At 46.3% G+C, this 24,451-nt stretch overlaps 1 protein-coding gene across 6 annotated transcripts in view; it reads left to right on the plus strand.

The window, feature by feature from the left end:
• The window catches only part of vit (vitrin), an 81,172-nt gene that overhangs the window by 34,281 nt on the left and 22,440 nt on the right, over positions 1-24,451 (plus strand). For 3 of the 6 annotated variants that reach the window (XM_052089800.1, XM_052089802.1, XM_052089805.1), the window contains exons 5-7: positions 11,281-11,414; positions 11,712-11,789; positions 11,927-12,094. In XM_052089800.1, the coding sequence (XP_051945760.1) occupies positions 11,281-11,414; positions 11,712-11,789; positions 11,927-12,094 (380 nt within the window). Of the gene's footprint in view, positions 1-11,280; positions 11,415-11,711; positions 11,790-11,926; positions 12,095-12,770; positions 12,804-14,119; positions 14,159-19,710; positions 19,765-24,451 lie in introns of all 6 variants that reach the window. The other 3 variants (XM_052089799.1, XM_052089801.1, XM_052089803.1) reach the window with 2 other exon arrangements.

Here is a 24,451-nt window from a genome sequence, read left to right on the forward strand (position 1 = left end):
AGTATTTGACTAACTGGGGCCCAGTTCAGGAAGCAGACAAACTGGTTAACCCGAACATCTGCTAGCTGCCTTGAGATGTCACACAGGTCACATAAACTACAACGCATAGAGGCTGTATCACTTAGATATCATATAGAGACTGTGTCTGTTCCCCAAACTACCAAACACAAACTCACTAAATTTAGAAAAAAATTGATTATGGTCAAACTTGATAAAACAATTTTTTTTAAGATAAACATCATATAAAGGTAGGGCAACTAAACATTAGATCTCTTTCTTTTGATGTTGATACTATAGAAATTCTACCGCAGAGCGATGACATTTCAGATCATTACCTCATCTCTTGTTTGCTGTTATCAGCTAATGTCACTCAATCTATACCACGCTATCGTTCAGGTAGAACTATTCTTTTGACCATTAAAGATAGCTTTACTATTAATCTCCCAGAATTGTCTCTCATACTCAGTAAGCCAAAAAGTATAGAAGAACGTGATTTAATAATAGAAAATGTAAATACAGTTTTCTAGTGCTCTTTATCACAGGCGTCGCCCCCTGTGATAAAAGAAAATTCAAGAAAAAAATCCAGCACCATGGTACAATGTTCACATTCATGCTCTCAAGAGAGCAGCTTGTAAAATGGAGCACAAGTGGAAGAATACAAAATTTGAGAAATGTTGCGGTGCATGAAAGGATGCCTGTCTTCAGCTACACCATGAAAGTGTCTGTAGCTACAGACAGGCACTAAAAGCTGCCAGGTTATCATATTTGAGCAAACTCATAGAATATAACCACAACAAGCCTAGGTGTTTATTCAGTTTTGTGTCTATGCTGTCATTGGTCATGAAGAGCTAACAAAACTTATCAAAAATTCAAAAGCCACAACATGTATGTTAGATCCAATACCAACTAAGCTCTTAAAGAGGTATTCCCTGTGATCTCACAACCTCCTCTTAATATTATTAACTCCTCGCTATCCTTAGAACATATCCCAAGAAACTTTAAAATGGCAAGTCACTGCTTGATTCTGGAGAATTGGCTAGTTACAGACCAATTTCAAATCTACAATTTATGTCGAAAATACTAGAAAAGTTAGTGTCCTCCCAACTATGTTCATTTCTACAGAGAAATCATATACAGTATATGAACAATTTCAGTCAGTATTTGGGCCTCATCACAGTACAGAGACTGCACTTATCAAAGCTACAAATTACTTGCTCTCATTGTCGCAGCTGCATTTCTCTTCTAGTGCTTTTAGATCTTAGTGCTGCCTTCGACATGATAGATCACGACATTCTCTTGAATAGGCTGGAGAATTATGTTGGCATTAGTGGACTTGCATTAGCATGGTTTAGGTCCTATATATCAGACCACTACCACATTTTATGTGTAAACAAGGAATTGTCAAATCAAACAAAAGTTATGTACGGAGTGCCACAGGGATCAGTTTTAGGGCCTCTGCTTTTCTCTTTATCCATGCTTCCCCTAGGAGATATTATCAAGAATCATGGACTAAGTTTCGACTGTATGCCGACGATAATCAACACTATTTCTTCTAAACTCAATGAAAATTCACAATTCTCCAAATTAGCAAAGTGAATCAAAGAAATCAAAGATTGGATGGCCAGAAATGTCCTTCTCAGTTCTGACAAAACAGAGGTACTAATTATTGGACCAAAAACTTAGACTCAAACTTAACTCAAAAATAAGCCTTTAAAATATAATTTGACTCTCGATGGATGTACTGTTATGTCGTCTTCTACAACGAAGAACTTAGGTGTTATATTTGATACCAATCTGTCCTTTGAAAATCAAATTACCAATGTTTGTAGAACAGCATTCTTCCACCCCAGTAATACTGCTAAGTTATGACACATGTTCTCTGTTGCCGATGCCGAAAAACTATTTCATGCGTTTATGACCTCAAGACTAGATTATTGTAATGCATTACTGGGAGGATGTATGGCAAGTTCAGTAAATAAACTTCAATTGGTTCAAAATGCAGCTGCCAGAGTGCCGACTAGAACCAAGAAATATGATCATATTAGCCCCATTTTATCATCGTTACATTGGCTACCTGTTAAATTTCTTATTATTTTTAAAATTCTGTTAACAACATACAAAGCTTTGAATAGTCTAGCTCCACAGCATTTAAGTGACCTTCTGACACGCTATATTCCATCATGTTCATTACAATCATAAAAGTTTGGCTTGTTAATAGTTTTTAGAATATCAAAATCCACAAAAGGAGGTAGATCCTTTTGCTCTTTGGCTCCAAATCTATGAAATAGTCTCTCTAACACTGTTTGGGATGCAGACACACTCACAAAAGTGTAAAGACTTATTTATTTAGCCTGGCATACACCTAATTTATCCATCAACTCACAGTTAGGCTGCTTTAGTTAGGTCTGCCGGAACTAGAAACATCTATCATGATTTATAACTCTCCATAAAATGTAATGGCATCTAAGCTAATGTTATTCTATTTGTTTCCATGTCTCAACCTCGGGATTCACATCCCAAGGTTAACAGAGCTGGCCAGATCCAGGTCCGTTCCTGCTTGTTGTTGGACTCCACTGCTATGTGTCTGAGTGATGATGATAAACTACAGCTGGTGCTAGCCAGACATCACATCAGTCTTTTACGATGGACTTCAGAGGATGAACTGATGCCAACTCCAACCATAAGAAATGGGATACTTGATATGCCACTGCCTGAACCTTGAATTTAGGATGGACCCCACCAAAATTACTTTCAGGTTGAACTACGATGCACCTTATTGATCTCTGCCTGCATCACCTTTGTATATTGATGGACTACACTCTTGAAATGGGACACATAGACTATCATTTAATTTCCAACAAAAGCCTTCATCAGCCATCTGACAATGCATCTATGTGAACTTCTGCAGTTAATCCAGGATGAACTTCAGAGACATCAGTCATAAATCTTACTGTTCATAAAAAAATATTTTTTAAACACCAGACCTTAACATTTACTTTCTTTAAAAATGTCAAACCATAACTTGCACTGCACACAAATGACTAATATTGGCATTATATTCATGTTGTTTAGCCAGAGGGGAACTGGCCCCCACAGTGATTCTGGTTTCTCCCAAGGTTATTTTTCTCCATTATCCAAAATCTTATGGAGTTTTGTGTTCCTTGCCACAGTCACATTCAGCTTCTAAACCCTTCTATTTAGCTTCAGCTTCTATTTAGAACCCTTCAGGGGTTCTAAATAAAATTATTATTTAATTTTTTAATTTGTATATACAATTTACAATAATATTTAATCAAACTAAACAATGATCACTTAAGACTTTATAGATATTTTATAATGCATGATTTTCTGTAAATCTGCATTGAAACGATGTGTTTTGAAAAGCGCCATACAAATAAAAATGACTTGACATGACCAAGCTATGCAGAGTGACAAAGCAACAGGATCACACTCTTTTTCAAGGAGAGCATTGCGAATTCCGGTGACACAAGCGACAGTGACCATTGGCAAAAAGATGTGGCCATGGTGAGCAACACGACAAAGAAAAATGTAACCATGCAAATGACGAGCGACATTCGGGAGCTATTACCAATGGGAGCTCACGTCATCCCTCACCTAAGAGATAGGTGTGTTGAGTGCTGGCAAGACAGAAAAGTTAACATGTTGAGGGATTTCACTGCTCTATAACCACTGCTTGGATATAATAAAACAATGTTAGGAAAACCGTGTCAGATACTGTCGACATTATGAATTTGATTAATATTTTAATAGATTGTTTGTTTTGTTAATTATGAGGCATCTAGCACTGCTGCAGGTTATATAAAACCCATGCAGAGTGTTAATTGTTAGAGGCAATGGAACAGATTCCTTGTCAAATTAGAATGACATATATATATATATACTGTATATACACAGTTGAAGTCGTCTATGTTACGTATGTAACCTCTCTTCCCCGATGGAGGGAACGAGACATTGTGTCGGAGAAGCGACACTAGGGGTCTCTCTTGAGCGCCGATATATGCCTCTGATCTATGAAAAAAGGCCAATGAGAAGTTGGCAGATGGTATTTGCATACCCCGCCCCCGGACATACGGGTATTTAAGCGGGGCAAATACGGGAGTTCATTCAGGATTTTTCTGAGCCGGAAATGGTCCGGCCACAACAGTGGCTCGGCTCAGCGACGTGGCGGGGAAGACACAACGTCTCGTTCCCTCCATCGGGGAACGGAGGTTACATACGTAACCTAGACGTTCCCCTTCTGTTGCTCTTTCCACATTGTGTCGGAGAAGCGACACTAGGGGTCCCACTTCAATCATGACATGCACTTGAGCCGTGTACGTGAACTGCTGATACAGAAGCGGGCAGGTATTCTTACGTGCAAACGCGACCAGCTGTATCAGGCTGCACCTACCCTTCCCCAATGCCCCATTAAAAGTCATCAGAACCCTTAGGTTACCCTAGTGAGGGGAACAAGGTGATGCTTGCCAACCTGGGAATGGGCCAAGCCTGGCTGGGCCTCATTTCTCTGTTTCTCGCATAGAGCAATTACGGCCGGGGCCCTTACATGCATTAAGGGAAGGGGGTCTTACCCAGTTTCCTATTCTTTCAGGGGGAGAAGACCCTACGGAGACCACACCTACCCTGCAGGGGAGGTAAAGGTGGTGAATACATCACATGGCCATTTAGGACCTATGTGGGAAAGTTGGCACGGTGGTAGATCCAGCCTCGTAGATGGGGGAGTTTCTACAGCACGGCGACCGAGGCAGCTGGAACTGCGTAAGGGAGACACGGGGGTCCGCTCGTGAGGGGACAGTACCGCGGAGATTACACATATGGGGAGTCCGAACAGGAGGCCTTAACCTGTGGAGCACCTATTCCAGTACAGGGTAGATTGAGTACCCGTAGGGGCTTGGGTCGGTGAGTTCCTCCGCTGAACTGCGGACCCATGAGGGCTAGGGAGGAATCAACCAGGGATTCGAAAGATGGGGTCTCCTGGGAACAAAGGCGCACTATTTTACCTCGGCTGAGGGAAAGGGCGCTAGGCGCAAGCGATTCACCTGGCCAGTTCGTCAGTGTTACCGAGTTCTACGGGCTCGGACCTGAGAAAACACGGGACAATACTGACTACACTCGGAGATTGTAGAATCTCGCGAAAGTGTTAGGTGTTTCCCACCCTGCTGCTCTATAGATGTCTGCTAGGGAGGTGCCCCTGGCCAGTGCCAATGTGGACGCAACACTTCTGGTTGAGTGTGCTCGAACCCGCAAGGAGGGGGGGCACGGCCTGGGTGTGATAAGCCAATGAAATGGCATCGACAACCCAGTGGGTGAGCCTCTGTTTGGAGACAGTGTTCCCTTTCTGCTGTCCCCCGAAGCAGACAAAGAGCTGCTCAGAATGTCTAGAGCTCTGCGTGCGGTCCAGATAGATACGCAAAGCACGTACCGGACACAGCAACGAAAGGACTGGGTCTGCCTCCTCCCGGAGCAGCGCTTGCAGGTTCACTACCTGATCTCTGAAGGGTGTGGTAGGAACCTTGGGCATGTAACCCGGTCGCGGTCTTAGGATCACGTATGTGTCTTCCGGACCGAACTCCAGGCAAGTGTCGCTGACAGAGAACGCTTGCAGGTCCCCGACCCTCTTGATGGAGGCGAGCGGGATCAGCAGGGCCGTTTTGGGAGAGAGGGCCCTGAGTCCAGCTGAATCTAGAGGCTCGAAGGGGGGTGTCCGGAAGCCCATGAGGACCACCGAAAGATCCCAGGATGGGAACAGGCTTGGCCGGGAGGGATTTAGCCACCGGGCACCTTTTAGGAACCTGATAATTAAGTCGTGCTTACCCAGAGACTTGCCGTCTATTGTGTCGTGGTGAGCCCCGATGGCGGCGACATACACCTTGAGGGTGGAGGGGCCTCTCCTGTAGGAACACAAGCACTGACCTAACTGCGCACCTCTGTGGGTCTTCAGCCCGGGAAGAACACCAATTTGCGAACAGGTGCCAGTATAGGGCGTAAAGATGCCTGGTAGAAGGGGCTCTGGCTTGGTTGATTGTGTCTACGATGGTCGATGGTAGACAGGCTAGATCTTCTGCATCCCGTCCAATGGCCAGACGTGGAGGTTCCAGAGGTCTGGGTGCGGGTGCCAGAGTGTGCCCCGTCCCTGAGAAAGAAGGTCCTTCCTCAAAGGAATTTGCCAGGGAGGGGCTGTCGCGAGAAGCGTGAGATCCGAGAACCAAGTCCGAGTGGGCCAATAGGGGGCCACCAAGGTGATTTGCTCCTCGTCCTCCCTGACCTTGCACAGCACCAGTGCAAGAAGGCTCACTGGGGGAAATGCGTACTTGTGCAGCCCCGTGGGCCAGCTGTGTGCCAATGCGTCTGCCCAGAAGGGAGCCTCTGTTCGGGCATACCAGAGCGGGCAGTGGGAGGTTTCTTGGGAGGCAAACAGGTCTACCTGGTCCTTGCCGAACCGCTCCCAGATCAGCTGGACCGACTGGGCAAGCGTTGTCGTGACAGTGCGTCCGCTATCACATTGAGGGGATGTGAGTGGCACGCAGCAACTTGAGTCCAAAGGAGGAGACGATGGTAGATTTGTGGTGGCGATTTATGTAAGCCACCACTGTGGTGCAGTCTGACCTGACTAGGACATGTTTGTCTCGAACTAACAGGAGAATCTTCCTCAGTTTCACCGACTGTGCATGCTCATTGGAGAGACGTGCTGACATAGAGACTGAGTCTAACTCCATGCCGAGAAAAGAAATGCTCTGAACCGGGGCGAGCTTGCTCTTTTCCCAGTTGACCTGAAGTCCCAAACGGCTGAGGTGCCTGAGCACCTGGTCACTGTGCGCACATAGTAACTCTCGCGAGGGGGCCAGGATGAGCCAGTCGTCTAGGTAATTGAGTATGCGTATGCCGGCTTCTCGGAGCGGGGCAAGGGCTGCCTCTGCGACTTTCGTAAAGACGTGAGGGGACAGAGACAGGCCGAAGGGGGTGACTTTGTACTGATACGCCTGGCCATCGAACGCAAACCGTAGAAAGGGTCGGTGTCGTGGCAGAATCGAGACGTGAAAGTACGCGTCCTTCAGTTCTACTGCTGCGAACCAATCTAGATGCTGGACACCAGACAGAATCTGTTTCTGGGTGATCATTTTGAACGGGAGTTTGGACAGACCGGTTGAAAACTCGCAGGTCCAAGATCGGTCGTAAGCCGCTGCCTTTCTTGGGTACAATGAAGTAAGGGCTGTAGAAACCCTTCATTTTGGTTGGAGGGACAGGCTCTATCACATCTTTGAGTAAAAGAGAGGCGATTTCCTTGCGCAGGGATTTGGCATGTTCGCCATATACTGCGGAAAAACGGATGTTGGCGTCCTTAGGACTCGTCTGAACCGGCTGGCCGGGGAACAGTCGTGGGGCTGAGGGTGGAGGTACCGCGTTCAGGAAGCCGGGGACTGTTGAGATCTGGAAGCAAAGTGCCGTGAGAACGGAATTTGTGGGCCAGGTGACCTAGAGACAAAGGAAATAGCTCTTTTATTGAGAATTTGGGTACCACAGCCCTTGTTAGGGGGTGCGGCAAATGGAATAACACAAGATTCTCCTCCCGGCCCTCCACCGGGGATGGAGCGGTCTTACCACTTCCGGAGCTAACGTCTTGGACTCTGGGTCAGCTGTCTCAGGAGCGCCTGGGAGCCTTCCGGGTCCTCGAGGGGGTCCGTGAGACAGGGGGCGTGCGCTTCCTGCAGAGTGCTCGACGCTGGGGCTGAGAGCTGGGCCCGGGTTGAGGCGGAGCAGAGTGTTTCTTAGCCGCAAGGGGACGCCCTCGGTGAGCAGACGGGGCATGGTGTGAGAGATGGTCTCCGTCTGCTTCACCGTGGAGAAATGTCCTCTGGTCTAATGAAACAATGTAACTGTTTGACCACAATGACCATTATATTTGAAGGAAATATAAATATATATATATTGGCTTGCAACCCGAAGAACACCATTACAACCGTGAAGCATGGGGATGGCAGCATCATGTTGTGGGGGTGCTTTGCTGCAGGAGGGACTGGTGCACTTCTCAAAATAGATGGCATCATGAAGGAAAATTATGTGGATATATTGAAGCAACATTTCAAGACATCAGCTAGGAAGTTAACGTTCAGTCGCAAATGGGTCCTCCAAATGGACAATGACCACAAGCATACCTCCAAAGTTGTGGCAAAATGGCTTAAGGACAACAAAGTCAAGGTATTGTAGTGGCCATCACAAACCACTGACCTCAATCCGATAGAAAATTTGTGGGCAGAACTGAAAAGGCATGTGCGATCAAGGTGGCCTTCAAACCTACAAAAATTCATGGCAAAAACACTTGAAAGGGCTGTTTTCAATCTCTCACAGAACAAGCTGCTGGGTGACAATCAGCCAGGCTTCAAAATTGGACACTCCACCGAGACTGCCCTGCTGTTTGTCACTGAGTCGCTGAGACAGGTGAAAGCTGAATCCAGATCATCCGTTCTGATTCTGCTGGACCTTTCTGCAGCCTTTGACACAGTCAACCATCAGATCCTTCTCTCCACCCTCTCTACTCTGGGCATCACAGGAATTGTGCTTGACTGGTTTAACTCCCATCTCTCAGGTAGGTCCTTCAAGTTAGCCTCGAAAGGTGAGGTAGCCAAGCCACATCAATTACTTACTGGGGTACTTCAGGGATCAGTGCTTGGGTCACATCTCTTCTCTATATTCACTGGGACCCATCATTCAGTAACATGGTTTCTCTTACCACTGCTATGCTGATGACATGCAACTCTACTTGTCTTTCCAGCCCAACGATACCACAGTGACTGCTCGAATTGCTGCCTGCCTGGCAGACATCTCGGCCTGGATGAAGGAACACCACCTGCAACTCAACCCAGCCAAGACCGAACTTTCCAGCCAACCCTGCTGTTGAACACAACATCACCATGCAGCTGGGTACAACTATAGTATTGCCTTCCAAAATGGTCATAAATCTAGGGGTAACCATTGATAACAAGCTAAATTTCACAGACCACATCTCAAAGACTGCAAGATCATGTATATTTACACTCTACAATATCAGGAAGATAAGACACTACTTCTCTGAACCTGCCACATAACTGCTTGTTCAGTCACTTGTCATAACTAGACTGGACTACTGTAACTCTCATGGCAGGCCTTCCTGCATGTGCAACTAGACCTCTGCAAATGATCCAGAATGCAGCAGCACGTCTGGTCTTTAATGAACCAAAGAGAGTGCATGTTACACCACTCTTTATCTCTCTCCACTGCAAATGATCCAGAATGCAGCAGCACGTCTGGTCTTTAATGAACCAAAGAGAGTGCATGTTACGCCACTCTTTATCTCTCTCCACTGCAAATGATCCAGAATGCAGCAGCACGTCTGGTCTTTAATGAACCAAAGAGAGTGCATGTTACACCACTCTTTGTCTCTCTCCACTGGCTGCCGGTTGATGCAGGTATTAAATTTAAGGCTCTGATGCTGGAATACAAAACATTCACTGGGTCTGCTCCAGCATACCTAAAATCATTTCTGCAGATCTACACGCCCACCAGAAGCCTGCGGTCAGCTAAGGATTGTCACCTTGTCGTACCAACACAAAGAAGCACCAAAACACTTTCCCGGACTTTCAGTTTCATCATACCACGTTGGTGGAATGACCTTCCCAACTCCATCCGTGAAGCTGACTCACTCTCTGTCTTTAAAAAACGTCTTATAACACATCTTTTCCATGAGCACTTAACCAGTCACTAAATAAAAAATAAAAAAAATAATAATTCTTGTTGCACTTTAATCTGTTTTGAATACTATTCTGATGCTAGTGAAACTTTGTAGTATGGCACTTTTTGTACCACTGTCTCCTTAAAATGATTCGCTTTTGGTTTCCTCTTTTGTAAGTCACTTTGGATAAAAGCGTCTGCCAAATTAATAAATGTAAAATGTAAATGTAAATATAGTTACACCAGTTCTGTCTGGAGGAATGGGCCAAAATTCCAGCAACTTATTAAGACAGTGCTACCAAATACTAACAAAGTGTGTGTAAACTTCTGACCCACTGGGAATGTGATGAAAGAAATAAAAGCTGAAATAAATCATTCTGTCTACAATTATTCTGACATTTCACATTCTTAAAATAAAGTAGTGATCCTAACTGACCTAAGACAGGGAATGTTTTCTACCATTAAATGTCAGGAATCATGAAAAACTGAGTTTAAATGTATTTGGCTTAGGTATATGTAAACCTCTGTCTTCAAATATGACTTACATTTTTTTTTTTTATAGGGCTTAGTTTTGCAAATTCACAGCCTTTGATTCTGTTGTGCACTACTTTTGATAATTTATCCAATATACAGAGATAGCTTACTAGAAAGTGCTGCCATTGTCATCTGCCACATCACCTGACAGTTTGCTCTAACCTATTAAAGCAATCTGGGGCCGGATTCATGAAAATGTCCTTAAGAAAAAAATTTAGTTCTTAGGATAAATTATAAGAAGTTCGTAAGAATGTTCCCAAGTAGAATTCTTGAAAAATACATTTTCAAATATTTTCTTAAGAATAAAAAGACAGGCTTTGACATTGTCTGATCAGCCTGCTCGTGAGAGCCTACAACAAATTCAATACTTCAACACTGGTAAATTGCAATGCTAAATGTATCTACTAATCTTTTTTAAAGTAGTAAGAACCTCGCGATCATTTCTTTGAACGTATGAGATGTGTTAGACATTATGACATTAACAGTCAACCATTGCTAACCATTTGATAACTTTTCATTTGACATGGAGGAAAAGAAAAGAAACAAAAACTTCAGTAGACAAGAGCTTGATGCTATTGTTGAGGAAATGACTGCAAGGAAAACGTTCTCATTGGGAAGATTGATATCACGTCTAAAATCAAATTTCTATGTAAAAAGCCTATTGCGACTTAACACTGTAAATTCATTAAACATCTTACCTTTTAGGATTTAAGACAACTGTGAGGTTGTCCTAACTTAAAGATCTTATTTACGATGATTTTTACTAACATTTGTTTCGAGAATTGAATGTTGCTTTCTTTTTTTTTTTTTTTTTTAGAATATTCTTAAGAAAAAAGATCTGAATAATTTTTTTTCAGGGAATACAAAATATTCGTAACTTTTTTCTTAAGTTAGAAATTAAGATGAAAATGGTTAAGATGAAATTTCTTCTTAAGAATGTTTTGTGAATTCAGCCCCTGATCCTCAGTAAATACATAACCCACATAAATATCTCACATGTGTTTGCTGTTTTTGTGTTGCCAGTGGGGTCATCAGTAACTCTGGAGGAAAGGTAATTGTGACAAAGATGCCCAGTCAGGTGTCCTACAAAGGCAGCTTTGCCAACGGGGTGCGATCACTGTCCTTAACCAGCTGGAGAGAGTCCTTTTCTGTCTCAGGTAAATTAGACATTATTCTGATCACTGCTGCAAAACAACAGAAGTTATTCTTTTAACTGTCTCCATATGGCAATAAAGTGACAAAGTAATCAAAATTAAATAATGAGAAACATCCTGCCCAATAACTTTTCTGTGGTAGCCATATTTTCAACATATCACATTGTGTTCAGTTAATGTCACTAATGATAAACTGGTGTAACTTGGTGCCACTGTCATGAAAAAAAGAAATTCTGAAATCTTCCACTGTTTGATGAATATCTTGTATTGATTTCTCATGATTTTGGTTGTGTGTGTCAGTGGGAAAACCAAAGAAAGGGGTAAACTATCCCTCCAGCCTGGACTACACCCCCTCAAGGCCCACCACAGTGAAAACAGGTCAGTGCTTTTATATGACATTGGTTGAATTAGGACCCGATATGATCTGCAACACAAAATCTTCCTGTAAACACAGACTGTAGTTAGCAGAAGTTATTGGATGGTTGATGTCTCATCATCTGTCCATGTTTCTAAAGCTCTTTCAGACTCCACAGTGTGGCACATGACCTCCACTCCAGAGCCAACCACCACCACGAAAACCACAGCCTCACCCACCACCACTCCTGTGACCACACCCACCACAGCCCCGCCCACCACCACATCAGCCAAACCGCGGGTCACTGTTCATAAAATCCGTGAGGCAGGTGAGCCTGGCGGTTGTACATACGATGCTTTAATCAGTGCTTCTAGAAGTGTGAGGAACACAGGGGGTGAACGAAACAAAATTGAGAACCACTGCTTTAACCAAGTGAAAGAATATGTTTGTTTTTGTATAAAGATACAGTTCAGGGTAGGGTTGCACCAGCTGTCCATAAGGTCTTACTTAAATTGGGACACACTAAGGTCTAACTGACTACTTAGTGTGTACCTAATGGTGTACTTAATTTGGTTGCACCATTTGTTCTTAACACACGGTTTAAGCAGCTTCCACATGACTCACATCGGGGCGTCAACACTCCACTCAATGCCAGCATCAAGTGCTGCTTTGCCCTCCACAATTTAAGAAATTCAAAAGCGGAAGGTGCAAAAATGGTACATATAAACATGAAAATAATACATACTCTGTGCTAACTTTATCTTAAATTAATTTAGTAATTTATTTAATAATACTAATACACAAACAAAAAGTGATATGTAATTTTTATGTTAGTGTTAAAACTGGGCATGCATAAGTGTTTAATATAATGACACATTGATCATTTATGCACCTCCTTGTATAACTCTCCTGAGTTGTAATGTATGCATGACTGGTGCAACTGGTCACAGGTTCCCTCCCTATTCCTCTACCTTTCTAAAACAAATTCTCTCTGTGTGATCCAGGCAGCAGTCACCCGTACTTCCGCTCTGTAGCACGTAAGTCCAGCAGCATGTTAAAGCAACACTCATGTGGTTCTTGTTCGTGAATGGCTGTGTTCTCGAGGCTGCTGGCTAATGTTGAGCAATTTTATTCAGGGCTATATGGGGGTTTCTAACAGCCTGTTGTGGGCGTTTACATTTGGTTCTTTAAATGCTAAATATTTATTTATTCTTTGCTTGAGATACTTTTGTAACATTTGGGGGGTATAGGAGGTGCTTGGCCTATCAATAATTTTTTTATTTTATTTAATATAACTAACTTTAAAGTCAGCATGAAACGAAATTCTAAAATAAATACTTCAATTCTGTAATATGATGATTTTGGAGTGAAACATTAAGTTGAACATGCAAAAATTGTGAATGTGAATTTATTAAGTATGTCAATCGATTAAAATAACATATATCATTATTTGCTGGAAAAGACCCCCAAATTAAGATGATTTTAATATATAATACGTAAAATAATTATAAATATACTATCTACAATAAATAATGATTCTGTATAATAATTCATAATAAATAATGAATTTACTAGCGTAATTAACCGGAAGTGAAGCGCTGCTGGCTCGTGATGAACAAATGGCTTGCCAGCACTGCACGAGTCTGTTGGGTATACTGGAGTCTCGTCACATTTTTACTTTTTGTTTAGTCTCCCATTCAGCTCATGGAAACATGCTGCTTGATCACGAGGAAGGATTAAATCAAGATGTAGATTTGGAATGCAGGTGTGGAATTTAAATATATAAAATAGTCTACTCCTCTCTCGCCATTGCTGGTGTGCCACTGATTACCCCTCCACGTGCAATAGGTTGTCAACCCCTAAATTAGACAATACAAAATACTGTATGTCTTACTGGTTACTCTGGACAACAATACATTTTGCAATTGAGTTCATCAACTTTTCACAGGAGACGTTCCATCTGCGTTATTTTTCAGTGTTTGTCTACATGCGACAGATGGATGTTTTTGGAGTGTCTTGCTTTGATTACGTTGAGCCCCACTGGTCTTGCACCATAAACACGCATTTTTAGGATGCGGCAGAATCATTGCCAGAAGTTGTTGGTTGAAATGTCAGCTGAACAATTGTATGTTTCTGAGGTGGAGCAAGTTAGCACATTTTGATGAAAGATTACACAGCCACATTTATCCTTCGAATAACATGCACCGATGAATCGTGCACAATAAGACCAAGTCCATTTTGATTTCATGTTGACTTTAAGGTTATTGTGACAGCTTCATAAAAAAAGGAAAAATAGAATATCAGTTGTATCCAGTGTCTCAGTGTCTATATTCTTTTTAAACACTGGCTGTAGGACAGTCTCAGAGCTCCCAAGGAAAGGGTCCTGCTCAAGGTAAGTCTGGATTTGATACTGGCTGGGTTTCCCAAAGCACTAAGTATAACGTAACGTAAGTAGTAAGTACTCTAAGGCACGTTTTCCAAAACGCCTAGGTTATGGATGTAACCTCCGTTCTCTGATGGAGGGAACGAGACGTTTTGTCGAAGAAGCGACACTAGGGGTCTCTCTTGAGCACCGAATATGCTTCTGATCTATGAAAAAAGGCCAATGGGAATTAGGCAGACAGTATTTGCATACCCCGGCCCGGACATACAGGTATAAAAGCGGAGAAATACGTTGAGTTCATTCAGGAATTTTCCGAGGAGCTGGAAATGGTCCGGCCACTACAGTGGCTCGGCTCAGCGACGTGGCCGGGAGGACACAACGTCTCGTTCCCTCCATCAGGGAACGGAGGTTACATCCATAACTTAGACGTTCCCCGTCTGTCGCTCACTTCGACGTTGTGTCGAAGAAGAGACACTAGGGGTCCAATTCAAATCATGCCATGCGTTGAGCCGTTTACGTGTACTGCTGACACAAGAGCGGGCAGGTATTTTACGCGCAAAGGTGACCAGTTGTGTCAGACTGCATGTACCCTTCCCCAATGCCCTTTTGGTTACACTAAGCAGGGGAACAAGGAAACACTTTCCAACCTGGGAACGGGCGGAGCCTAGCCAGGCCTCTTTTCTCTCCATGTTTCTCGCATAGAGCCAAATGGCTGGGGCCCTAACACTCATCGTGGGAAGGGGGTCTTACCCAGTTTCCTATTCTTTCAGGTGGAAAAGCGACTGGGGGGGCAGCTGGAACTGCCTAAGGGAGACGCGGGTCCAATCGCAAGGGGACCGTACCGCAGAAAATACACACAGGAGGAGTCCAAGCATGAGTCCCGACCTGTGGAGCACCTATTCCAGTACAGGGTAGATTTGAGAACCCGCAGTGGATTGGGTCAGCGAATTCCTCTGCCAAATTGCGGATCCACAGGGCTAGGGAGGAATCATCCAGGGATCCGAATATACGGAATCTCCTGGGAGAGAAAGCGCACAGTTTTACCTAAACTGAGGGAAATGGCCGCTAGGTGCAAGCGATCCACCCGGCCAGTCCATCAGCGTGTTACCGAGTTCTACCGGCTCGAACCTGAGAAAACACGGGACGATACTGACTCAAACCTGAGATTGTAAAATCTCGCAAATGTATTAGGTGTTGCCAACCCACTGTTCTACATATGTCTGCCAGGGAGGTGCCCCTGGCCAGTGCCCACGAGGACACAACACTCCTTGTTGAGTGTGTTCGGACCAGCAAGGGGGGGGCACGGCCTGGGTGTGATAGACCAATGAAATGGCGTCCACTACCCAGTGGGAAAGCCTCTGTTTGGAGACAGCGTTCCCTTTCCACTGTCCACCAAAGCAGACAAAGAGCTGCTCAGAACGTCTAAAGCTCTACGTGCGGTCCAAGTAGGTACGCAAAGCACGTACCGAACACAGCAACGAAGGGGCTGGGTCTGCCTCCCCCCTGGCAATCACCAGGGCAGTCTTTAGAGAGATGGCCCTGAGTCCAACTGATTCTAGCGGCTCGAAGGGGTCTCTGAAGGCCCGTGAGGACCACTGAGAGATCCCAGAAGGGTAACAGGCTTGGCCAGGAAGGATTTAACCTCCGGGAACTTAGGAACCTGATGATTAAGTCGTGCTTACCCAAAGACTTGCCGTCTACTGCGTCATGGTGAGCCACAATAGCAGCAACATACACCTTCAAGGTGGAAGGGGACAGCCTCCCATCCAACCCTCTCCTGCAGGAATAGGAGCACTGACCTAACCCACCTCTGTGGGTCTTCAGCCCGGGATGTGAGTGGCGCGCAGCGACTTGAGTCACTGCTGGCTCCAAAGGAGGAGACGACGGCGAGTTGCGACATGTGGCGGGAGCGTACGCCAAATTGGCGATTTATGTACGGTGGTGCTGTCTGAGCTGATTAGTACATGTTTGTCTCGAACTAACGGGAGAAACTTCCGCAGGGCAAAAAAAACAGTCAGCATCTCTAGGCAATTGATGGGCCCCTTTCCTATGGCCAGATCAGCCCAACCCGATCTGGAGGCGTCGGTCATGACCAGGACGCGTCGGGACACCTGCTGCAGGGGCACTCCTACCCATAAAAAGCAGAGGTCTGTCCAGGGTTTGAATGTTTGGCAGCAGGCGGGGGTGATTGTTACCCGGTGCATGCCGTGGTGCCATGCTCGTCTCAGGACTCGAATCTGAAGCCAGTGCTGAAGCGGTCTCATATGCATCAACCCCAGCAGCTCGACCACCACAGAGGATGCCATATGCCTCAGGAGCCTCTGAAAAAGTTTTAAAGGGGCCGTTGTGCCTGGCCTGAAGGTGGCGAAGCAGTCCAGCACTGACTGCGCATGCTCGTTGGAGAGACGCGCTAACATTGGGACTGAGTCTAACTCCATGCAGAGAAAAGAGATACTCTGAACCGAGTTTGCTCTTTTCTCGGTTGACCTGAAGCCCCAAACGACTGAGGTGCCTGAGCACCTGGTCTCTGTGAGTGCATAGTAACTCAATGAGTGGGCCAGTATGAGCCAGTCGTCGAGGTAATTGAGTATGCGTATGCCGGCTTATAGACATACCGAAGGGGAGGACTTTGTACTGATATGCTTGGCCGTGGAACGCGAACTGTAGGAAGGGTCGGTGTCGAGGCAGAATTGAGACGTGAAAGTACGCATCCTTCAGGTCTTCCGCTACGAACCAATTTAGATGACGGATGCAAGTTATGAAGTGTTTTTGCGTGAGCATTTTGAACGGGAGTTTGTGCAAGGCCCGGTTGAAAACTAGCAAGTCCAAGATCAGTGGTAAGCTGCCGCCTTTCTCTGGTACAATGAAGGGCTGTAGAAACCCTTCTTCATCTCGGTTGGAGGGACAGGCTCTATCGCGTCTTTGAGTAAAAGAGTAGCGATTTCCATGAGCAGGGGTTTGGCATGTTCGCCGTGTACTGCAGAGAAGCGGATGCCCGCGAAGGGGGGCGGGGGCCTGGCAAACTGAATTGCGTAACCTAGTCGAATGGTCTGGGAATTGAAAGCCAAGCATCCAAGCTCCGTGCTAGGGGCACCAAAGGGACGATTATACAGCCCCGTGTTGGGGGGGTACCCACAAATGAAATAAATTCAAAATAAATTCAACACAAGATTCCATTCCCGGCCCTCCACCGGGGGACAGAGCGGTCTGCTTACCCGCTCCGGAGCTAACGTCTTCATCCTTGGGTCGACCATCTCAGGAGCACCTGGGAGCCTTACGGGTCCTCGAGTGGGTCCGTGAGACGGGGGGCGTCGACTTCCTGCGGGGTGCTCGACGCGTAGGCTGAGAGCTGGGCCTGGGTTGAGGCGGAGCAGGGCATTTCTTTGCCACAGGAGGAAGCCCTCGGCGAGCAGATGGGGCATGGCCCATGGCGGCAGGCTTGCGGCGGGGCAGGATATGCGATATGGCCTCCGTCTGTTTCTTCACCGTGGAGAACTGCTGGACAATGTCCTTGATGGTGTCGCCGAAGAGGCCGAACTGGGAGGGGGCGTTGCATCTCGACCAAGTTCAGCCACAGATGATGTTCCTGGACCACGAGTGTGGCCATTGCCTGCCCGAGTGACTGCGCTGTGACCTTCGTGGCTCTGAGGGTGAGATCGGTTGCTGAGCGCAGTTCCTGCAGCACGTCGGGATCAGGGCTACCCCCATGCAGATCTTTGAGTGCCTTGGCCTGGTAGACTTGCAGGAGGGCCATGGCATGCAGGACAGAAGCGGCATGTCCGGCGATGCTGTGGGCTTTGGCCGTCAGTGACGACGTTGTCCTACAGGCCTTGGAGGGGAGTACAGGGAGACCCCGCCAGGTGGTAGGGTTTTCGGGACACAGGTGGAGTGCAACAGCCCTATCTACCTGAGGAATCACCTTGTACCAGTAAGCCGCTCCGCCGTCGAGGGTAGCGAGAGCGGATGAGCGAATTGCTTTGTGTTGTGTGGAGAGTGGTGCCCTCCATGCAGACGTCAGCTCATCATGCACTTCCGGGAAAAACTGGACCGGGGGGGCACGGCAGTGAGCGGCGCCAGTCATCCAACCATGATGGCTGTGGGGAGGACGGAGGGTTCCAGTCCAGCCCCATGCTGGTGGTGGCCCGGGCAAGCATGTCGGACATCTGTGTGTCAGCCTCAGCCTGGGCGTGCTGGCCCGAAGGCGGCAGCCCAGGGGAGTCATCAGTGTCAGACTCCGCGCTCTCCAATGCAGCGTCCTGAAAAGGACGTTCAATGCCAGCTGCGTATTGCTCTTTTAGAGATAATAACTCTTTCAGAGAAATCCCTCTTTTATAGAAACTCTTTAAGTTTTTGCCCAGGGGCAAACTGCACTGCCGTGCAGAGAATAGAGAAAGGCGCTGAAGTGCGCCATAGATCCAACAGCAGGCAAAATGTCAGAGGAAACTGGAACAGGTGTGTGACTCGCAGCTGAATGCAACACGACCATCGGCTCCGGAAAAAATTTCTGAATGAACTCGACGTATTTCTCCACTTTTATACCCGTATGTCCGGGGCGGGGTATGCAAATACTGTCTACCTAATTCCCATTGGCCTTTTTACATAGATCAGAAGCATATTTGGAGCTCAAGAAAGACCCCTAGTATTGCTTCTTCGACACAACGTCGAAGTGAGCGACAGACGGGGAAGCATAGTTATCGAAGTAGTTTGTAAAAACGTTCGTAAACGAATGCTCTTGAACCGCTCATTAGTCCATTAAGTACAATTTAAACATATCTTTCTGGCATCTTTCACTGTTTATCAAATACAATGGGACTTTAAATAAATTGTATTAATATATGGTGATCATGGGAAAGCCATTGTTTATCAGAGGATAACATTTGTTGAAAATATCGCTATGAAATCAATAGGCAGACTCTGCCGCCTGCACATGCGAATTGATAGGTCTAAATTTACAAGACACGTAATACAGTATAACATTATATTGTTTTTTTTGATAAAAGACAACATGTTCTTTTTAAACAGATTATTTAAGAAGACATGAGTAATGTAATGTGACCATGCAGTTTAAAAGTTAAATAAATATTCCTAATAAATAAAATTTGGTTTAAAAAAGAGATTGGAGGAAGAGAGATTCCCTTTTTCTCTTCTTCCTCCTCCGCCGCCTCCTCCCTCCAATGGTTTCAAATCAGCTCGCTTATAGTATTTTTACAAGGCAGTAACAAATTGCCTGATGCATAATGGCAGTAAGATTATAAGTACATAGTGCCTTGAACTCTAACCAGATCATTTATTAATATTTAGACAGGTCTATGAGTAGTTCAATACAGATGCCCGTCATTTTAATCCTGTTCTGTGTGTATTTGTTCAGTTTCCAGCCAAAAATCTACGTGCTGGTTTGGGAAACAGGCGTTACTCCATCGTAAAATAATGAGCGCCATTAGTTAAGATGATCGTAAAAGCTTAAGTTGCAATGTTATCGGGAAACCCAGCCACAGTCTGTATTCTTTACTTCCTCTGTTAGTAACTAAGACCTGAACGCTAACCATCACATCTGTCTAAAGCATTTAGAGGCAGCTCCATCTATGCCAATAGATTTTCATCCCGCACAAGCACAGGTAAACCACACTCATATTACTTCCACAATGTGTTCTCATCCTGTGATGTTTGCTGTACTTTTGTTTTTTAGCTTCTCCACATTACTCATAATTACAGTGAACAGTGATTACAGTGTGTTGTTTGAGAGTTTTGCTGGTGATTCTGTCTTGAGCTACAGGAGTTCATCTGTCATACACTCATTTGCTGTTGTCCTCCCTCACTCATACTTATCCCTCACTTATACATGTACAGTATGTGTCTGTAATTACTGCAGACTATTCCCAAAAAGGTAATCCCAGACCACAGTAATTTCACATGAGCCTCCTCTTGAGTTTAAGAAGAATCTGTGCTCTGCAATCTAAAGTCAGAGATGTGACAATAAACTGAAACATTTCTCATCAATTCTCTAAAAGAGCAAATTATCTGACCTATGCTATCAACATTCTCCTAAGGAATTTTAGGAGAAACATCTGAAACAATGTTGAAAATTTTAATTTAGCTGCAAGTATCAGGGTCCATATAAATGTGAATAGAACATGACCAAAATAGCCAAATTTGATAGAATCCATCATATGAATCCCATGGACAATTGTTTTGGTGTCAAATTTAAATTGTTTTAAACACAGTTGCACATTATGATTTTTTTTTTTTTTCATTCTTAGCAACCCCAGGCATCTGGAATTGATTCAATGTTGCATGTGCCCTCAGAATGTTCTGTTGTCCATGAGGATCAGGGTTTTTAAAAAAAATAAATAATAATAATATAATATATATATATATATATATCATTTAAATGTTTATATTGCAATCAAAAGATACAGGCCAATTAGTCTTTATGGGCCACCCCAAATAATTTATTGGCATATATAAATGTGCTTATTTTAGCACCATTTTGTTTAACAAACATGGTCGATTCTCACAAAATTTGGTATACAGCCTAATTTTTACAACATGTAAGTGGATAAAATTTGACGTACATCCTCAATGTCCTTGTCAAATTTTGCCAAGTTTTGTAAGTGAAAATTAGCCATGCCCACATTATTTATTGGCTTATAACGCTGAAGTGCTTTGATGGATATAAATTATTTTGATAACTTTTGTCAGGTGAGTCTGTAGATGTATACCAAATTTGGTGCAAATTAGAAAAAATATGGCCTAGGATTTGTTCCAAAAAGTAGGGTTTTCAAAAAATTTAAAATGTCAGAAACAGTTATAGATGGAAATCTTCTAGGTTACGTATGTAACCTCCGTTCCCCGATGGAGGGAACGAGACGTTGTGTCGGAGAAGCGACACTAGGGGTCTCTTGAGCGCCGATATATGCCTCTGATCTATAAAAAAAGGCCAATGAGAAGTTGGCAGACGGTATTTGCATACCCCGCCCCAGGACATACGGGTATTTAAGCGGGCAAATACGCGAGTTCATTCAGGATTTTTATGAGGAGCCGGAAATGGTCCGGCCACAACAGTGGCTCGGCTCAGCAACATGGCGGGGAAGACAAAACGTCTCGTTCCCTCCATCGGGGAACGGAGGTTACATACGTAACCTAGACATTCCCCTTCTGTCTCTCTCTCCACATTGTGTCGGAGAAGCGACACTAGGGGTCCCACTTAAATCATGCCATGCACTGGGCCGTGTACGTGAACTGCTGATACAGAAGCGGGCAGGTATTCTTACGTGCAAGCGCGACGAGCTGTATCAGGCTGCACGTACCCTTCCCCAATGCCCCATTAAAGTCATCAGAATCCTTCTGGTTATCCTAGTGAGGGGAACAAGGTGATGCTTGCCAACCTGGGAACGGGACAAGCCTGGCTGGGCCTCTTTTCTCTGTTTCTCGCATAGTGCAATTACGGCCGGGGCCCTTACATGCATTAAGGGAAGGGGGTCTTACCCAGTTTCCTATTCTTTCAGGGGGAGAAGACCCTGTGGAGACCACACCTACCCTGCAGGGAAGGTAAAGGTGGCGAATACATCACATGGCTGTTTAGGACCTATGTGGGAAAGTTGGCGCGGTGGTAGATCCAGCCTCGTAGATGGGGGAGTTGCTACAGCACGGCGACCGAGGCAGCTGGAACTGCCTAAGGGAGACACGGGAGTCCACTTGTGAGGGGACAGTACCGCGGAGATTACACACAGGGGGAGTCCACGTAGGAGGCCTAAAGCCTGTGGAGCACCCGTAGTGGCGCGACCGCCGCGGAGGATGCCATATACACCAGGAGCCTTTGGAAACATTTTAAAGGGACCATAGTGCCTGGCTTGAAGGAAGAGAGGCATTTCAGCACCGACTGTGCACGCTCGTTGGAGAGACATGCTGACATTGTCTAACTCCATGCTGAGAAAAGAGATGCTCTGAACCGGGGCGAGCTTGCTCTTTTCCCAGGATGCCGGCTTCTCGGAGTGGGGCAAGGGCTGCCTCTGCGACTTTCGTGAAGACGCGAGGGAACAGAGACAGGCCGAAAGGGAGGTCTTTGTACTGATACACCTGGCCATCGAACACGAACCGTAGAAAGGGTCGGTGTCGTGGCAGAATCGAAACGTGAAAGTACGCGTCCTTCAGGTCTACCGCTGCAAACCAATCTAGATGCCGGACACCAGTCAGAATCTGTTTCTGGGTGAGCATTTTGAACGGGAGTTTGAACAGAGCCCGGTTGAAAACTCGCAAGTCCAAGATCGGTCGTAAGCTGTAGAAACTCTTCTTCATTTCGGTTGGAGGGACAGGCTCTATCGCATCTTTGAGTAAAAGAGAGCCGATTTCCGTGCGCAGGGATTTGGCATGTTCGCCATACACTTCTTAAAAACGGATGCCCACGAAGGGGCTGAATTATGTAACAGAGTCGAATGGTCCGGTGCAGCCAGCGTGAAGGGTTGGGCAGTGAAAGCCACTTCTCTAAACTCCGTGCTAGGGGCACCAAGGGGACGAGTATTTTGGACTTACCTGGCGGGGCTTTGCAGCGGGGCGGAACAGGTAATATGGCCGTGGTGCGTCCCGAGGCTTTGCTGAGAACAAACTCGAAGCACTTACCTTGCTCTGCACGCCCGGCAGGGGGCGGGTTCCTGACTGAGGAGGAGGTCCGATGTTGGCGTCCTCTAGACTCGTCTGAACCGGCCGGCCGGGGAACAGTCGTGGGGCTGAGGGTGGAGGTACCACGTTCAGGGAGCCGGGACTGTTGAGATCTGGCGGCAAAGTGCCGTGAGAACGGCATTTGCGGGCCAGGTGACCCAGAGACAAAAGGAAATAGCTCTATTATTGAGAATGTGAGTACCGCAGTCCCCGTTAGGGGGTGCAGCCAGTTAAATGAATTCAACAAAAAGATTCTCCTCCCGGTCCCCCACCGGGGAACAGAGGGGTCTTACCAGCTCCGGAGCTAACGTCTCGGTCTCTGGGTCGGTCATCTCAGGAGCGCCTGGGAGCCTTCCGGGTCCTCGAGGGGGTCCGTGAGATTAGGGGCGTCCAACTTCTGCGGGGAGCTCGACGCTGGGGCTGAGAGCTGGGCCCACTCTTGTTTGTTGAGGCGGAGCAACACTTTCTTTCTTTATAGAAAGCCACAGGAGGACGCCCTCGGCTAGCAGACAGGGTATGGCCCGTGGTGGCAGGTTTCCGGCAGGGCAAGATGTGTGAAATAGCCTCCGTCTCTTTCTTCACTGCTGAAGATTGCTGGGTGGAGTCGTCAAGTGGTGTCGCTGAATGGAAGGAGCTGGGAGACAAGAGCGTTTGAGAAAGCGTGCTTTGTCTACCTCCTGTACTGCGACCAGGTCCAGTCCATGTGTTACATTTCCGGACCACGAGGGTGGCCATCGCCTGTTCGAGTGTAGTTCCTGCGGCATGTCAAGAAGAGGACTACCCAAGTGCAAATTTTGAAGTGCCTTAGCCTTGCAGGAGGGGGCCATGGTGTGCAGGGGGAAGCGGTCTGGGACCGTTCTACCACTGAGGGTAGCAAGAGTGGAGGAGCGAGGAAGCTCAGCTTACTCAGCTCGTCATGCACGTCTGGGAAGAAAGGAACCGGTGGGGCACGGCTGTGAGCGGCGAACATGAGGAACCAATTAATCCCGGGGAAGCATAGTGGACCTCCGTGCGTCAGGCTCAGACTGGGCAAGCAGGCCCGAAGGTGGCGGCTCAGGCGAGTTATCTGCATCAGACGCCGCTGTGACGCTCTCCGATGCAGCAATGTCGTCATTCAATGTCCGGGAGCTCAAGGGACCGGACGGCTGGCCGTTAAGCGGACCGCACTCATCCCGAGCTCGGGGGAAGCAAGCAAGCGTGCCGGGGAGGCGGGAGGTTTCAAGGGGATACCCGGCGAAAACGTCCCGTTATTCTCCCCAAATCGTCTTCATCGCCCGCGGCGCCTGCCCCAATCCCGTAGGAAGGAGGTGAGGCGTGGGGTAGCGGCTGAAGTGGCTTTCTCTCACTACAAGAGAAAGCAGAGATTGCAACGCTGCCGCGACTGTTCTCACATTGAAAACATAACCCATTGTAGAGAATGCTCATCCCGAGCTCGGATGGAAACAAGCAAGCGGGCCTGGGAGGCGGGGGGGTTTCGAGGGGATTTTACCCGGTGAAATGGAGCCCGTCATTATACCCAAATCGTCTTCATCACCCGTGGCGCCTGCCCCAATCCCGTAGGAAGGAGGCGAGGCGCGGGGGGCGGCTGAAGTGGCTTTTTCTCACTACAAGAGAAAGCTGTGACCGCAATGCTGTCATGGCTATGTT

Source organism: Xyrauchen texanus, chromosome 24, assembly GCF_025860055.1.
Source record: "Xyrauchen texanus isolate HMW12.3.18 chromosome 24, RBS_HiC_50CHRs, whole genome shotgun sequence".
In the NCBI taxonomy this organism is placed as follows: Eukaryota; Metazoa; Chordata; class Actinopteri; order Cypriniformes; family Catostomidae; genus Xyrauchen; species Xyrauchen texanus.